Here is an 18,638-nt window from a genome sequence, read left to right as displayed (position 1 = left end):
TGTGGTACCTCTCAAAAGACAGTGGTTGTGACAGCTATGGCCAGCCAGAAGCCAGCCTTCTACCAGAAAGCAAAATAACTATAGGAGAAGGACAGGTGAGCCTGGGGGCAGACTCAAGAGAGTAATCAGCCTGGAATCACTATGTTCCCAAAAATGGTCTATGTCCAATGTCATTTGAATTCCATTAACTCCCATTTAGCACCAACCAGATATTTGAGTATATAGGCATGAGCAATAAATCATCTTAACTGGAGCTTAATGTGTGGTCTTGATTCTTTTTTGCCTGACATTAACCATCAGACTGCAACTTTTTGGAATCCAGAAGCATCACTAGAAATGCCAGCTTGATTTGAAACTGGCACTTGACTTTTTGGCATGCTTATTTCCAATTATTATTATTTTTTAAATGAAAATAAACTTTAAAAAATTGGGTAGGGAGGAAACTTGTAGCAAAACATTTGCTGGTATGTACATGGTCACCTCCAGATACCACATTGGGATTTGAGCCAATATAGGGAATGCAGAGGTGTCCTGCTGTTGCAATCCAATGTCTCTTTACTTGAGAATAAATCTAGGTATAAATTACTATTATTATACTATGTTTAAATAAGGTGTAAGGAATATATTATTATATTATCATTAGTATATTTGTATTAATTTAAAGTGTTGGAAGATGCTTGGGACCAGTGATGTCATATCTATGTCCAATGTTTTTAATTTTGAACTAATAAAAAGCTTTTTTTTAACAAAAGAAACTAAATCCTGGCAATCGTAATGCACAGGATAGGACTTAGTTGGAACCTAACCCACCTTCACATTACATGTGTTTTCTTTTAGGAGACACTCCCTGGGTCATGGATGATTGTGAGGATATTCGGACTCCAGTATGTCCAGCAGGGTAAGCAGGGTACTTTCTTTTTGAAATTAAAAAAAAACCCTGTTTTGGCTTCCCCTAGTTGCCAAATTAGTTGTGTGTTGTGTGACTTCTTTAACATTGGAATTGCCTGATCCACAGAAATCAGCATGAACTTAAATATATTTCTCATCTTCATTTAACGACCCCATAATCCCTTGCAAGGTGGAGTCTGGGCAAGTGAATGGAGCTAGCAGAGTGTTTTAATGGCCAGATGCCCTTCCTGTTGCCAGTATGGAGTTTTGTTCAGCAGACATATTCTCAGAGTGCTCAGAGAGAGAAATATCTGCCTCTCCCTAGGATCACAGCCTCCTGATTGAGAGGCGAGAGCTACACCTCTAGGCCACCGCACCACTCCTAAATTAAATATATTTATATTCTTCCAAAAGTTGATGTCCAACTCAATAAGAGGCAGGACTTGCTGATCAAAAGACCATAGGACTTGTGTGTCCAGGACCAAATACAACTAACTAGTTGACTTACCATTTGTTGACTTACAACCTGTTCAATGACTGTTTGAAGCTACAACATCACTGAAAAAGTAATGTGACGATTTTCACATTACAACGGCTGTAGCATCCTCATGGTCACATGATCAAAATTCAGTCACTTGTACATATGGCATGTATTTATGACGGTTGCAATGCCCCGAAGTCATGTGATCACCATTTGTAACAAGCTGACTTCCGACAAGCAAAGTCAACGGGGGAAGCCAGGTTCATTTAACAACCACACGATTCGCTTAACCACTGCTGTGATTTGCTTAATTATAGTCATGTTAAGTCCAGGGGTGGGTTCTACTTACCTTTACTACCGGTTCGCAATGAAGCAAGTGTGCATGCGCGCTCTTCTGCACATGTGCAGAAGCATTTTGATGACATCGGGGTCAGTGGGTGGTGCCTCCTGCCAGTTTTACTACCAGTTCTATAGAACTGGTGTGAACCGGGGACAACCCACCGCTAGTTAAGTCACAACTCTTACAACAATTGTCTTGCTTAGCAATGGAAATTTTGGGTTCGATTGGGGTTGTAAGTCAAGGACGAACATTTTGCAACCTCGATCTAGTTAAAGACGGTAGTCTGTTATTTGCAGCTCATTGACCATTGCAAAATTGTTTGGTTCTACATTCTAAATTCTTCAAATGCTCTTGTAGAATTGGTGGGTACCTAAAATGCTTCAGTAATGGGAAGGGATATAAATCAGAGGTGGGTTTCAGCAGGTTCTGACCAGTTCTGGAGAACCGGTAGTGGAAATTTTGAGTAGTTCGGAGAACCAGTAGTAAAAATTCTGACTGGCCCCACCCCCATCTATTCTCTGCCTCCCAAGTCCCAGCTGATCGGGAGGAAATGGGGATTTTGCAGTAACTTTCCCCTGGACTGGGGAGGGAATGGAGATTTTACAGTATTCTTCCCCTGCCACACCCACCAAGCCACGCCCACCAAGCCATGCCACGTCCACCAAGCCACACCCACAGAACCGGTAGTAAAAAAATGTGAAACCTACCACTGATATAAATATAAAATAAACCTCACAAGGTTTTCCCTCCTTAAGTGTGCACTCATATATGTGCATGTGAGAAGATAAGGCGGAAGGAAGGAAATGGTTAGCAAGCCCAGGTGTGTTGCAAATGAAAAGAATCATTAGTCTCTCCATTAAATTACATGAACAATGCAACACAGCTGCACAATGGAAAATTTCTTCTGTGTGCTCCTTAGAAAAATATCCGTCTATTTCGGTCATATTCTTCAATACAGTTTGAAAGCAGAACCATTAAAATGCCATCCATTAAGTTTGCTGTGGTTCCACTTTAAATCCTTACTCTGTCCTAATAAACTCACATTATTGAGATTAATACCCATTAAAGCAGAACTAACTGGAAATTATTTAGACAGACAGATCAAGAAATGGAAATGATTATAGGGTTACAGATTCTAATTGAGTCCATGTTTTTGGATGCATTTTTAACAAAATATTTTCAAGTCTTTTTTTAAATGCTGCATTAAGCATTCATCTTTGTGATTTATGGCACTGCAAATGTTAACAGTAGTTTCCAAGATTAAATAACGAAGCGTCAGAATAAATGCAGGTTCAAATGAAAATTTTACCGGTGATGCAGTAAAAAATCTCTTTGAAAAAATATTGAGCTTTGAAAAGACATTTATCAAGTATCTTTCTCTTATTTCAGGAATTTTATGCATTTTTATTTCATCATTATTCCAAAACGGCCCTTTCTAATCTGCTTCTAATAAGATCTAATATAGTCTAAGATCTGACCTCCTATAATTTTCAAGTTAGCCTCCCTTAGTTTTTCATTTGTTTTGCTTATTTTATAGTGCTTGTAACCTCCCCCACTTTTTGGGCAGTGTACAACATAAACAAATAGAAAACAGACAAAAGTAACAAAGAGGTAAATTCAAACAATATCAAAAACAAAAATAGCCAGAGAAAGAAATAGCTGGAGGTTATGCAGTAAAACACTCCTTGAATGAGATGAGAAAAAACTGCCCTAAATGATGGAATAAGTGATTTAGAGTGTCCATAACCATTTTTCTTTTTTTCTTGGAGATGTGTATAGCATCTGTATCCCTGATGAAAATACCTAGGAACCTTTTAAAAAGTTTTGCTAAATTGGATATTGCATTTGTTCTCTCTTGCATGCTCTTACTGCAGTCTGTTCTACCGGTTTACTAAATTATCTTTATTCTTTAGTTTTCTTCACCCTCCGCTGATCATTTTCTCTGTGGATGGCTTCCGTGCATCGTACATGAAGAAAGGTGAAAAAGTGATGCGCAATATTGAGAAGCTAAGTAAGTGGGCATGCTTGAACAATATATCTCAGAATGGTGAAGCTGTTGTCTGGCCATGACTTCTGCTGGTTTGGGTTGGCCAACTTTGTCTGAACTCATACAATAAAAAGGGTTAGGGTTCCATTAGTGTTTGGATGGAAACAGAAATCATCATCGTCATCCTCACAAAATACAAAGACCTGCAAGTAGAAATGGAAAGACTATGGCAAAAAAAACACCCCAAACATAGAACCCATAGTGATGGAAGTCTGGGGTGCAATCCCTAAACATCTGCAGCATCACTTCAGCACCATCAACAAATTGACAAAAACAGTCAATTGCAAAAGGCAGCTTTACTTGGAACAGCTTACATTCTGTGACAATATCTTTAACACCATCAAGCCTCGACATAACTGCCTATCCCAGCTCCTTGGCAAGGACTTGATAGGTGAATAAAAATGCCAAATCCAATCTAAATGTCTGGCTGTCTCTGTGAGCAATTGAATGGAAGAAATGTTCTATTTTGCATACACATCAGGTTAGCATAGGATAAAAATTTAGCATAGGATGAAAATTTAGTTTCTTTTAGAAAGGAACACCTTTCTTGAGAGGTGTTTACTGAGAAGTAAACTAATAGATAAAATTCTATATTTTTTTCAGAGCAAATTCCAAGGAACACAGACACAGATAGATAGATGATAGATAGATAGATAGATAGATAGATAGATAGATAGATAGATAGATAGATAGATAGATGATAGATAGATAGATAGATAGATAGATAGATAGATAGATAGATAGATAGATACCATACCTAGATAGATAGATATAGATAGTTGTACATATATGTATGTATGTGTATATGTATATATAAACAATCCAACTATAACTCAAATTTTTGCATGGTCTTGTTTAGTTCTTGTGAAAAATATCATACTTTGTGTTGTGTGGTTCAAAGTGAGCGGCATACATAAAATTGAATTTGTCAACAGTTCAATGTGCTGTTGACATCTTAATGAGGAATGCCATAAAAGCCTTCCTCTGTTCAAAGCAAATGTAATACATTCAGCTTTATAGTGTGTCGAAATATATGTCTGTGAGAATGTGTTCAGTGTCCCATGTTGTTTTCAGGGTCCTGTGGAACCCATGCCCCCTACATGAGACCTGTCTATCCAACCAAAACCTTCCCAAATTTATACACTCTGGCAACTGTAAGTTTTCTTTTTCTTCATGCATACATAAAATATATATTTAAAAATACTTCTTAAGTATTAGCATGGCTGGGACATTAAGACTCTTGAATATATTACCCAGATTACTTTCCTCTTTTGAACTAGAGGAAAACAGCTCATTAATTGAGGATGGCCATTTGTATTCACTGTATTCAGTGAAATAATCAAGATTATGTAATCTAGGAAGAGTTGAGAAAAGACAAACTCTAATCATTGAAATACAAGCCAGACTTGTGGCTTAAACTTGCTCCATAGTGGTACCCCCAAGTATAATGTATCTTCAGCTCCATCCTATTCATGCTGGCTGCCGATTATGGATCTGAAATCCCAAATCTGGAGGGTATAGTCTTGGGGAATTTTGTCAGAATGATCTTTAGAAGAGAATGTAGCTCAAGATTGAACTGTAGGGTCCTTGGTGCTTTCTGAACTTGCTGGTTTTCATGTCTAGCAGCACTGATGATGTTACCTAGCTTGGTAATGAAATGCCTGCAAGAAAACAACCAAAGCTCAAGGAGCAGAACAGAATTATCTTTGTAAATGGAAGCTTCAGTAGCAAGTTTAGTCACAAAATGAAGACAGCAATAATATAAAATAGATGTTATGAATTCTAGGTAATAAAATGTGATCTGATCTGATCTGATTAACTCATTTACTTTTGCTCAAAGGGACTGTACCCTGAATCTCATGGAATAATTGGAAATTCAATGTATGACCCTGTATTTGATGCTATTTTTAACCTTCGAGGAAGAGAGAAATTCAATCACCGATGGTGGGGAGGTCAACCGGTAAGTATTGGTTTTATTTGACTTTGGTCCATTATGGTTAAATCACATAGCTAGTTGCTTTCATTCTTTTACATGCAATTCATTTTAGTCAGTAGTTAATTCAGTCAATGCTAATTTTTTCTTTTTCTTTTGTCTTCGCCCTGCTCCTTTTTGAAGCATGGCAGCTAGGTATATATCCTGGGTTATGTAAAACCTGTGAATGATTAAAGCAGCCATGTCTTTCTCTAGACTTATGAAACTACTTTGAAATCTGTCCTTGACTATTCATTAAAGGCATTCATTAAAATACACACATTTGCAAAGGGCATTTATGTGGAAACTCCAGGATTGTTTTCAACTGGATCTGTCAATTCTGAACAGACTTAAGTAGGGAAGCTGCATATTGAACAGGATTTTGTTTTACCTCATTTGTTGATATTTTTTCCCTCTTTGAGGGTAATCTTAAATAATCTTATTCACACCATTTAATAAGGTAGATATTATTAATATCATTAAGAAGCCTATTAATGGAGGGTCATTTCAGAGCGCCTCCTGAACGGGCTGTTTGAACATTAAGGAGCCATGTCCTTTGAAGAGGCAACAAGATTTCTGCTTGTCAAGAGATGTGGCTGTGTGTCAGTGGTGGGATTCAAAAATTTTTACTACCGGTTCTGTGGGTATGGCTTGGTGGGCGTGGACAAGGGGTGTGACAGGCAGCACTCGGCCTCTTGCACCCCCCTAGGAGCAAAAATGGGCTATGGGGGGAGGCGCACCATCACCCCGCACCCTGTTTTGGGCCTAGTAGGCCTCCCTGAAGCTTCCTGGGAGCGAAAACGGGGCGCAGGAGGGGCGGCGCCACCCCGTGCCCCATTTTGGGCCTAGGAAGCCTCCCTGCACTTACCTGGGAGCCAAAATGGGACACGTGGGGACTTCTGGAAGGGGGGGTGGGAAGGGGAGGGGCCAGCCAGCAATTTAATTACCGCTTCACGTGAACTGGCCCGAACCGGCTGAATCCTATCACTGGTGTGTGTCTGTGTATTTATCCATAAAAGACATTTCTCCAGTGTATATGAACAGGTACATCTAGAGGAAAAGAGCTCACTTGGAAAGATCAACAGATTACTACCAACCAAAAGAATCCCTTCATATAATGACTGATATGCATCTTTACCAGTTGTTAAATATTGTTTAGAGAGACATAATTATCCAATCCATAATTATGGATAGCCACTTTAGATAGCCTTACTCAAGCTATTTCTGTAGCCATTGTGTTGTTATTATTTTTCTATTCAATCAGGTCTTTTCCGTAAGGATCCTTACTTAGTACCTCTTACTAAGAGGATCCTCTGGTCCTCTCAGATTGAGCATAATTTGAGACTGTTTAAGCTTCTTTTTATATATTTTATGTAGCTTTATTCTTGGGCTTTATGTTCTATTTCTCATCTGAACTACTTGTTCTAAACCCTTCTAGGAATTTGATCAATGCTAGATAAATCTCAGATCCAAATTCTTAAATTCTTAGGGGCGGTCCTCGAAACCAATATTTTAGATGGTTTTTAAAAACATTTTTATTGTAGAAAAGTTTGTCCTTATAACACAGACATTTTGAGCCATTGTAATCTGATTATATTTTCCTCATTAGATATGGATTACTGCTGCTAAGCAAGGAGTGAAAGCTGGAACATTCTTTTGGTCAAAGTAAGTGTTGATTTTTAGATAGTGAAAATTCATACATAAAAGAGTTTTAGTAACAAAGCTACAATCCTAAAGGCAGGTATTTGGAACCAAATGTTCTTACTTGAATAGGGCTTAATTCTCAAAGTTGAAATGGATTTCCTTGGCTTACCTGTTAATGGCTTTTTCAGTACATTTCCCACTCTTTTCTTGCTTCTTTAGAAGAGATTAAATTATATTTAGAATGTGCTCCTTTTGTTATTTCTTAATACCTAGTTACCTACATAGTCTTTTTCTGCAATGCTTAATTGAGCATTCTTTCAGGAATCAATTGACCCAGGGATGAGAATCAGTAATCTGCAGTAGTGGTTAGAGTGAGATAGCTTGTTTTTCTACATGTTTGTAAAAGTGTAACTACCATCATGAAAATGTTATGTGTGTCTTCTGGTTGTAAAGGTATTATCCAGCCTTCACTTACAAGTACTTTGTCACTGTACTTAATCTAACATACTCTGCTGTATCAACCAATGTCATCCAGCGTTAGTGGTCAAGGGGCTGATAGGAAGACATAAATAAAAGGAAGATATGAATACAGTAGCCCCCGATTTACGATTTACATCCAGAATTATGTTTGTAAATCATGCCGGTCGTTAAGTGGGATATCCCACGACCATCCCAATTTTACAATATTTTGTGGTGGTCTTTAACCAAATCACCATGATAATTAACTGAATGCTGCGGTTGTTAAGCAAACCGTTTTTGGGTGTTTTTTGTTGTTTTGTTTTTTGTTGTTGTCCAAAACCGGAAGTAAAAGCCAGTTTTGGGAAAAACAATAAATGGCAGTCACATGACTACAGGATGCTGCAAAGAGCCATAAATGCAGGCTGGTTGACAAGCACTCAAAATGCGATCATGTGATCCCCAAGAGGGGAGGCCATTGGACTACAAATCCAGGTTGTAAATCTATTTTGTGGGGGTCAGCTATAATTTTGACTCCGGTCATAAGTCAAGGAGTACCTGTATGTAAAACAGCATCCTGTTGTTGTGACATGTTACTTAGCCACCAATATGTCAGGCTGAAGGGAATATCTAGCCACAATCCCAATTAGACATTGATACTTTTATCCGCTGTGAATGTGTGTTATTTCTCCATTTAAATTAAAGCTATTATCCTGAACAGCTGCTAAAATATCATAGGGAAGCGAAGTTCAGTCGTTGAGCTACATTTCATTTGTTGAACTGCACTCTCTTAAGGAAATGCTTTCATTTTATTTTTCATGAATTTCCCACCACTTGGCTTGACTTGATGACCCCCGTTTTAATGTTTCTGGACTCCCTTGGTTAAAACAAAAATCCTATTCTTTTTTTCAACACGACACTTTAATAATCCCATCAAACTTCAGACAGTAGAGAAGAATGTTTGCCAACTAGCAGGGACTATGGACATTCCTCCTCATTTAATTTTCTGAAGAAAAGCAAGACATCTTTTTAAACTGAGCATTTAGTAACCATGATTTCTGGAATTTGGTGTTGAGGAAGCAATTCAGCTATGTTGGGTTGTAATAGGCAGACATTTCTGAGGTAAATGTGTCTTCAAAAAAAGTCACAACATGAAGCTCATCAATGGAACACCTGATCTTAATGACGAACTGTGTAAGACCATAAGAAACTAATAATCTAGCTGAGGTTTCATGCTTTTTCTCTCTGTTTTGATTTAGTGTGATCCCTTATGAGCGCAGAATATTAACCATACTGCAGTGGCTAACTTTGGCAGACAATGAAAGGTTGGTCATTTCTCTGTCCCCTCCCTTACTTTCGTAGCAATGAATGCAATGACTGTGTTATTGATCCCTTTAGTAGAAATTGAATTTTGATCAGACATATTTGTTTGCTTGATGAGCTAATGGTGTATACGTTGTACTGGGGAAATTTTAAATACATGGGTTAAAGCTGTTGATATATTGGTTTTCGGTTGTTCCTATTTAGAATAATAATCCAAGAATTGGGCAGATATCAAGATTTTTTTAATTGGGTAATTGAGAATACATGACATCAAAGTTTGCTCTGAGGGAGAGTCCAAGAAGGAACAATTGTAGCCTTTTCCCATCTCTTAAAGATAATTATTGAATGTTTTCCCAAGAGCTTGTGCCTCTTTTGGCATACTTTCTAATGTTTTAATGAAGTTACAAAATAGAACACTAAATTGTTTCATCGTTGGAAAATATATGAGATGGCAACTTTCTCATTCTTTGTTTTTTTGTTTTTTCCATAAACAAGAGTGTATACAAGGTCAGAACCCCGCCTGAACTTGCTCCCCGTTCTGCCATGATAACCCAGCTTTGCCTTATCCCAGCAAAGTGAAAGTGAAAGGGAATGCTCCTGGGTGTTGGGAAACTACCATCCAGGAAAGAAGGAGGGATCAAGTGGGGAGCTTGCCTAGAGTCATTGCGCTACCACAAGAGACCTAGTGCTACTTCCCGTTAAATTCCATGGAACTTTATCTGTTTGTTCCCAGGGAAGGTCGAGGAGTCTGGGGAGTTTCTTGTATTATATGTAGAATACAATAAAGTAGTCAACCTTCCATAGAAGACCTGCATATTCCGTGGGTCGGAAGGAGGGCTCTGCAGCCCCCTCACATCTTGGAAATAAACAGTTTCAACTCCTTCCCTTGGGATGGCGCTATAGGGCATTATATGCCAAAACAACTAGACACAGGGACAGTTTTTCCCTTATGCCATCACTCTGCTGAACTCCTAATTCTCACAGTGCTGACTAATGTCTATGTATGCTTACCCATGTAGTGTGGCTGTAGTATTATTATTTATCCTACTTATTATGATCTTCTTTACTCCTCCCTTTTATTGGTATTATTATTATTCTGTTGCTTTGCATGTACACTGAGAGTTTCTGTATCGGAGAAACAAATTCCATGTGTGTCTAATCAGGATGCCGTCGGTCAAGCAATGTCGACTGACGATCCCCAGGGGGAGAGCCTTCTCTGTGGGGGCACCTGCCCTCTGGAACGAGCTACCCCCAGGACCTCCGTACTTTCCGCCGAGCGTTAAAGACCTTCTTATTCCAGCAAGCCGGGCTGGCTTAAAATTTTAATGGGTTAATTTATGGGGAAAGGGTTTTAAAATTTAGGGAAGCCAAACTGATTTAATTCTGTTTTAATTCTTTTTAATTTTTATACTGTATGTGTTTTAAATTTTGGCTGTTCACCGCCCTGAGTCCTTTGGGAGAAGGGCGGTATACAAATTTAAATAAATAAATAAATAAACAAACAAACAAACAAATAATAAAAAATAAATAAATAAATAAATAAATAAATAAATAAATAAATAAATAAATAAATAAATAAATAAATAAATAAATAAATAAATAAATATTGGCCAAATATTCAACTCACGTGTGGATCTGGTTACTTGCATCTAACACCTGAGGAGAGACTACTGTCAGAAGCTTCTATTTAGTATTCGAATTCTGCCAGGGCAGACTGATAGTAGAGTCAGGATTTCCTAAAGCTACTACTACACTGAATATTGATCCAGTAGAGCAGGGGTGTCAAACTCAAGGCCCACGTGCCGGATCTGGCCTGCGGGGTGCTTAGATTGGGCCCATGAGGCTGCCCTGGAAACAGCGAAGGACCAGCCCACAGTGCCTCTGCCAGCGAAAATGGAGCTCCATTTTCGCTGGCAGAGGGTTGCAGGAGGCCGTCACAGCCGAAAGTGGAGCTTGGGAGCCCATTTTCGCTGGCAGAAGGTTGCAGGAGGCCATTGCAGCCGAAAACTGAGCTCGGTTCTGAGCCTGTTTTCGCTGGCAAAGCACTTGGGCCACCAGAGGTGTCCCTGACACGAGTAACACCGAGCTGGCCATGCCCTCTGCCCAGTGGTGGGATTCAGCCAGTTTGCACCACTTCGGGAGAACCGGTTGTTAACTTTCTGAGCAGTTTGGCAAACTGGTTGTTGGAAGAAATAATTAGGGCAGAGAACCGGTTGTTAAATTACTTGAATCCCACCACTGCCCCTGCCCCCAGGTCAGACACAACCCTGATGCGGCCCTCAATGAGATCGAGTTTGATTCCCCTGCAGTAGAGAGTGGCTGTGTCATAAACACCCCCAGATCTCTTAAACACTATCAGACATCCTCAGAGTTATGCAAAACCAAGCAAGCTTATCCTCATGGTTTGAACTGTTATTGCTAATTTCCAGTCAACAGGCTTTGTTTACCTTTGTTGCAAGATTCCAGCAATATTTTACCGGATATATTGATTTTTTTATTTCTTCACCATCTCTAAATACAATGAAACCATTCATTATATTCAGAGGGACGGGGTGAATGAATTTATAATTTTAGAGGGTTGCTGTATTGGAAAGTGAGAATGGCATGCTAAATGAAACTTGCTGACATCTGCCTTTCTTTTCAGGCCTTACGCTTATGCATTCTACTCTGACCAACCAGATATGGCTGGCCACAGATATGGTCCATTTAGTTCTGAGGTTAGTACAGTTCATCTTTGCCCATAAATGGAATGCAAATCTGGTGCTCCGGGTTTTGTCATGTTCACATGAACTTGTATTGCTAGTCCAGAGCCAAATGTTTTAAAGCTAGTTAATTGTTCGCCTCTATAAGCCTCCAAAAGAAACAGGGCCTTCTGAAAAATATAGACACTACATTTATAGAGAGGACTAAACTGTTAATAACATTATCCATCTGCTTAAAGTTTCAGGGACTGGAGAACTAAGTCTGTGTATGTGTGGGTGTGTATGTGTTGACAGGGCTAGGATTTTCATCGAAGACTTGCAGGCCTACTCTTGGATATAATCAAGGTTGACTGCATTGTGGTGTGAAAGGAGCAATTTTTTTTCATGTTTTGTAATAATTCAGTAATTTCATGTAAATTGTTTATGCCATGTTTGCTTTCTGCATGATGTTATTTAACTGCATCCTTAGTAAATGAGGTGGGCCACTAGGGTAGAAATAGAGAGAATAAGAGATAGGCTTCAAGGCAGCATTTCTCAGCTTCAGCAACTTAAAGACAGGCAAACTTCAACTCCCAGAATTCTCCATGCTGACTGAAGTCCACCTATCTTAATGTTGCTGAAATTGAGAAATGTTGCTTTAAAGCAGGGGTCTCCAACCTTGGCAACTTTTAAGACTTGTGGACTTCAACTCCCAGAATTCCTCAGCCGGCTGGCTGAGGAATTCTGGGAATTGAAGTCCACAAGTCTTAAAAGTTGCCAAGGTTGGAGACCCCTGCTTTAAAGCATAGAAGGTGGAGAGAAGATTGAATGCTCATTAAATGGGCTGCCTGGAATCTCCCTCCAGTTCAAATCCATAGATGCAGCCAAACCGCTTGAGCGACTGAGGTCCAATTATACATTATGTTGATCTTATGCTTTGGCCTTGAAATCCAGGGCAGAGACCTAATTCACACTGACCTCTGGCACTGGCATTGGGGCGAGGAATTCTCCGAAACTGTAATACTGTCTTCCTTTTCCTCTCTGTGAATCCAGAGCCAATGTGAAGTTTGAGAAAAAAAAACTTTTCCAAGTTCCAAGCACAGAGGTTAATTATTCCTGTTACCTCAAGTCCTAATAAAGTGCTTGTTCCACAGGGAAGATCTACACAGTTAACCTTTGATCATAGACTCTGAAGGGAATATTCTCCCAGCCATATAAGAACTGCTTAAACAAACAGCTCCAACAGGGTTGGGAGAACATGGAAAGAATTGATCAGTGTTGGGTTGCGGCCCCAGGCTGAGATTGCTCAACCGGTGGATCCCTGCCACCATTGAAAACAATTTTATGCCTCTGCTGATGGGCCTATTAAAAGTTAATCAGAGTGTGGCAGGCGTTTTATGCACAGTTTCACTCTTGGATAAAGAAATGGCTTTTATGAAGTCTATATCTGAGGACAAGGAGAGGACTGATTTCTTCAGCAACGCGACTCAAAAATCTTAATGTAATTATATTATTTAAATCCAAGTTTCCTGATTTTTATTCCAAGACTGTACAACACCCTTCTTCAGATCTGTACTCTTCAGATGTATTGGACGTCAGCTTCTACTCTTTCCTGGCCAATACAGTTATTGATAGCCCTTGAGGGATCTATCTCTTATATCTTTGGCTCTTGGGAATCCCCAGCTGGTTATTGCAACACTCGATTCTGCTGCTCTCAGTATATTTTGGGAGTCCAGGATCAAAATAATAGTGCTAAATTTAGAGCTGAAATTGGCTATAGGCCTCATTCTCACTGTTGTGTGGAAGAGCCCTCTTGCTGTGGAGGTCACCTCCACCCTTTTCAAGGGTCAGCCTTGGAGGTGGGGACAGTAAATTCTCCTCCCAAGGTGCAGATTTGTGAAAACAAGTTTTGGCTTTTGCAACTATTTTATTTGGCAGTGAGGTCCAGCTGCAGTCTATCAAACCCTGCTTTGATTAGTCCCAAATTAGATTATTCCCTGCAATTGGTGACTGAAGGTCAGATGAGAATCAGAAGCAACATGGAACAGTTGCAATTATTTGTTTGGGGTTCAGAGATAAAGGTACATATTCCCAAGGGTGAAATCCAGCAGGTACTGACAGGTTCTGGAGAACCGGTAGCGGAAATTTTGAGTAGTTCGGAGAACTGGCAAATACCACCTTTGGCTGGTCCCAGAGTGGGGTGGGAATGGGGATTTTGCAGTATCCTTTCCCTGGAGCTGGGTGGAAATGGAGATTTTGCAGTATCCTTCCCCTGCCACACCTACCAGGCCACGCCCACCAAGCCACACCCACAGAACCGGTAATAAAAAAAATTGAATTTCACCACTGCATATTTCCCCTCCCTTCCCTGAAATTTTCAGCCTTCAACTCATGTTTCCCTTGAGATGAAATGGAGAAGAGACATCTTCATCTCATATATCACCATAGGTTTGGCTTCAAGTTTCTTTATGAGCCTTTAGAGAAGTTAGCCTTTCTGTGGAAATTGCACAGATGTTCTGATTTACATCTGGATGGGATTCTTGGAAAGAATATAAGGAACTGTAAATATATCAGGAAACTCTTAGAAGGAAGATCTAGAGCAGGGGTGTCAAACTTGTGGCCTGCAGGCTAGATGCATCATGTGCTGGCCATGCCCACACCCGGTTTAGCGAAGGGGAAAAAAGTCACGATACATCACAATACGATGCTGTGACGATGCGAGTTTGACACCCTTGACTTAGAGGGGGAAAAACCCTCAGGTAGTCCAGGAACAAAATAATATTGTTAAATTTAGAGCTGGAATTGGCTATAGACCTCATCCTCACTGTCGCGAAAGTGTCCTCCGGCTATGGAGATCATCTCCACCCTTTTCAAGCATCAATAATATTAGCATTTGACAATCAAAGGCAATTGTTTCCTCTTTCCTAACTCTATTCTGCCCATTTGTTTTGAGCTGGCAAAACGTTAAACATTTGGGATTAATCTTAGAAGTTAAGATGCTTAATCAATAGAACTGGAAAACAAATTATAGAAGACTCCAACTCCCAATTTCTTAAAGTAATGATTTTCATACTCATTTTGGGTTCATATTAATTGATTATGACCCCTAAAATCTCTCCTGATGTGAAAAATTTCTCATAGTGTGAAAGCAAGCTAAAATAGCATCCATATTAGGTTAAAGCTGTAATTATAAAATATTTTACATTTTTCATTATATTTTTAATACTTTACGAGAGTTACTACTCGTATAATTAAGCATGTTGTGAATTCATAGCGTAGTCATATCATAGTTAAGATGACTTTTTTACTGCATCACTAAAGAGGTATGGATTATGAATAGACAGAAGAAAATATACACAAGGCATTAAAGTCCATTACAGGTTAAACTTTAGAGTAATTTGGGTGTCAGGATGAAGAAATACCACCTACCCAGAATTGTAGGTGAAGAAGGTTGCATGTAATTATTGCTAGGATGAGTACTACTCTCTGTGTGTGTGTGTGTGTGTGTGTGTGTGTGTGTGTGTGCGCGCGTATTTTGTGGATATAGTTTCAGGATATGGCTTGTAGCAATGTTTTGTTTGTATTTTGCTATCTATATGTTCTTAATGGTTACCTTTGATAGTATTTGTGGCAGGAATCATATTTGTTAAATTTCAAATTAAATAAAGTAATCTTCACCTGAAAATGATCATCTGCAGAAGATTATCATCTATAGAATGCATTTACCCTCTGATCCTTTTTTAAAATGCTATTGGAAAGCAATAACAAGGGCAACCACAACAAAACAGTCCCCCACCCTCTCCCCAGAAAGATTAGGCTGGTTAGAAGAATTGTCCTCCACATATTGCCATACAAGATATGTTGCCAAGACAGTTGATGAGGTTTGGAGTTCAATAATATATGGAGAGCCACAGGTCCCCACCAGGGGTGGGTTCTACTTACTTTTACTACCGGTTTGCATCGCGCGCGCTCTTCTGCGCATGTGCAGATCATCTATGATGACATCCGGGTCAGTCCCACCAGTTTTACTACCGGTTCTTGTGAACCGGTCCAAACCAGGGGCAACCCACCACTGGTCCTCACTCTTGCTTTAGAAGATAATTTACAAAATCATTCTAAGAGGACCAAAAAAGGAAAATACCTATAGATCAGGGTTGAAGGGATGCAGTGGCTCAGTGGCTAAGATGCTGAGCTTGTCGATCGAAAGGTCAGCAGTTCAGCGGTTCGAATCCCTAGTGCCCCGTAATGGGGTGAGCTCCCGTTACTTGTCCCAGCTTCTGCCAACCTAGCAGTTCGAAAGCACGTAAAAAATGCAAGTAGAAAAATAGGGACCAGCTTTGGTGGGAAGGTAACAGCGTTCTGTGCACATTCAGTGTTTAGTCATGCTGGCCACATGACCACAGAGATATCTTTGGACAGTGCTGGTTCTTCGGCTTTGAAACGGAGATGAGCACCGCCCCCTAGAGTCGGGAACGACTAGCACATATGTGCGAGGGGAACCTTTACCTTTATCTCTCCCTTAATACAGAAGGACTCTAGGTAGTTTTCCTAGAGATGCTTTATTGCTAAACTGAAAGTGGAGGTTGATGTTGTAAGGAAGTTCCAGACCCATTTTTGATCTGTCAGCTTGCAAGTTCAACCAGTCAATTGATTAAGTAGTAATCTGTATGAACCCCTAACCCTCGGGCCGCAGGCACTACCAGGCCAAGGCCTATTCGGAACCGTGCCACGTGAGCAGTAGGCCGGGATGTGCACCTGTGCAACTCAAATTGTGTGAGTGGCAGGCCAGCTTGCACTCATGCACAAGTTGAGCTGCATGCACGTACATGTGCACCTGTTCACTGCTTGTGTTAACTTGAGAGCTGCAGGCGCACATCCAGGCCTGCTTGTGGTGCCTGGTTTCCTTCCCTCAGCCAGGCCGCCAAACTGCAAAGTTGGGGACCATTGTGGTAGCGACTGGACCCCAATCATTTGACATGCTTGATAGCTAACGCACAAAGATCTTGGTTTGGTCTTCCTTTTTCTTTTTTTTTAAGTGACTAAACCAGTGTTGTTGTTGTTTTTTAATTTGATTTATATGCTGCCCTTCTCCGGAGACTCAGGGTGGCTTACAATGCTTTAAGCAATAGCCTTCATACTTTTGTATATTTTACAAAGTCAGCTTATTGCCCCCACAAACTGGGTCCTCAATTTACCTACCTTAGAAAGGATGGAAGGCTGAGTCAACCTTGAGCCTGGCAAGATTCGAACTTACTAATTGCAGACAGCTGGAGTTAAATTACAATGCATTAGTCTGCTGAGCTATCCAGGCTCCTTACAGTGATCTTCAAAATAATTTAAGATATCCAATCATGGCTCTCTGGTCTCATATCTACTTTTTGTTTTTGTTTTTAGCCCGGTCACTTGGGGAAAATCCTCTGTTTGACAAACATTGCATGTTCACCCATTATATCTTGGTGTATAATGTCCTATGTTGAGACATTTTGTTTCAAGTACAAGTATTTGGCTAGTTCTTTCAGTTCTAGGTGTGTCATCATCCTCGGCTTAGATTGATCTCATCCCTCCAACGTAAAAGCTAAGATTTGGCTGATTAATACAGATTTGGCTTTCTTCCTAGCTTTAATTCCTTAAGAAAGAGAAGCTGTCCCTTTTGTGAATGTTTGTACCGATGCTGTTTACCATGATCAGTGACTTGGACAACATCCGTACGCTTAAGGACTGCTCGGCTGCTCTTCTAACATGCTACCCTGGAATGGGGGGTTCTTATTATTAGACCCACTTGATGGCATAAGTTAAAACTCTGGCTGCGCTTCTCTTGGAAAGAGTGAGTAAACTCTTGAGAATCCTTCCTCCATCTGCTGCTGCTTTCATCAAGGCTGCACGAAGCTTGAACTCTTTTCTTCTCTTCTTTTTCTTTTTTTCTTCTCCTGTTTTGTTTTTTTAAAGAAAACTGAAGCTGCTTTCTGGAGAGAGAGAGAGAGAGAGACAAATAGAACTGGATTAGCATTTCCTTTCCAACTGTTTGTGCAAGAGCAAAGAAACAGCATGGCAGATGGTAATACTGATTTTTTTCCCCTTCCTTATTATCTTCCAAGAACATGGCTCTGCGATTGGAACAGCAAAGATGGAGAATGGCTATGCAGATAGAAAGCAAATGGCCTTGTGAAATCCTTGCCAATTTTCAACTTCCCTTCTCTTCGCTTCTTTCTTTCTCCATTTAAAAAAGATAAAAATAAAATAAACAAGCTGCACTATCTTCCTGTATGCGTTATCTTTCTCTGTTCAGGGAATCTGATCCTAAAAGTTGCCAAGAACTCTCATTGTAGCTGTCAATTGGAGTTGCATGCACAGTCGCTTATTTTTAAGATCAGTTTGAATAGCATCCAGCATCTCTGCACTGCTTGGGACTGCAGCTCTGTTGTTTTCAGACGATTTCTCCTCCTCTTAATACGTGGTTCATTCATATCTTCCCCTCTCCTAAAGCCTTTCCTCGCACGTCACAGCACAATAATCCTGGAAAGCGTATAGCTAAATCTAACGCTATCCTATTCCCTAATCATAAGGATATCCTATAACACTGAGAGCAAATGCAGGGTGCATTTGCTCAGTGTTTCCTCTCCCTTCCCATTAAAGATCAAAATGAATGGACGGGTCAATACTTATGCTTTCCGCATTATCCAGTTAATAACGCCATGCCTTCTGGAGGTCTTTTTAAAAACTGGGCATGCCTCCAGCTGCGTGGAGTTGATAATGACAGGGAATTCGACAGTATAAAAATGTTACATGAACAATTATAATTTATTCTC

At 39.9% G+C, this 18,638-nt stretch overlaps 1 protein-coding gene and 1 long non-coding RNA gene across 10 annotated transcripts in view; both read left to right on the top strand.

Annotated features, from left to right (window-relative positions):
- The window catches only part of ENPP2 (ectonucleotide pyrophosphatase/phosphodiesterase 2), a 100,515-nt gene that overhangs the window by 52,190 nt on the left and 29,687 nt on the right, over nt 1-18,638 (top strand). For all 9 annotated transcript variants that reach the window (XM_087890875.1, XM_087890876.1, XM_087890873.1 and 6 more), the window contains exons 5-11: nt 838-898; nt 3,623-3,720; nt 4,831-4,910; nt 5,597-5,716; nt 7,338-7,393; nt 9,088-9,153; nt 11,796-11,868. In XM_087890875.1, coding sequence (XP_087747001.1) covers nt 838-898; nt 3,623-3,720; nt 4,831-4,910; nt 5,597-5,716; nt 7,338-7,393; nt 9,088-9,153; nt 11,796-11,868 — 554 coding nt within the window. The remainder of the gene's footprint in view (nt 1-837; nt 899-3,622; nt 3,721-4,830; nt 4,911-5,596; nt 5,717-7,337; nt 7,394-9,087; nt 9,154-11,795; nt 11,869-18,638) is intronic.
- LOC148114957 (uncharacterized) lies at nt 16,541-18,088 on the top strand. The gene is made up of 2 exons (XR_015733438.1): nt 16,541-17,656; nt 17,779-18,088. It is a non-coding gene; the product is annotated as an uncharacterized LOC148114957 (long non-coding RNA).

Source organism: Pantherophis guttatus, chromosome 3 (genome assembly GCF_059756535.1).
Source record: "Pantherophis guttatus breed Tessera chromosome 3, ASM5975653v1, whole genome shotgun sequence".
Taxonomy (NCBI): Eukaryota; Metazoa; Chordata; class Lepidosauria; order Squamata; family Colubridae; genus Pantherophis; species Pantherophis guttatus.
This window is presented reverse-complemented; position numbering and strand designations above follow the sequence as displayed.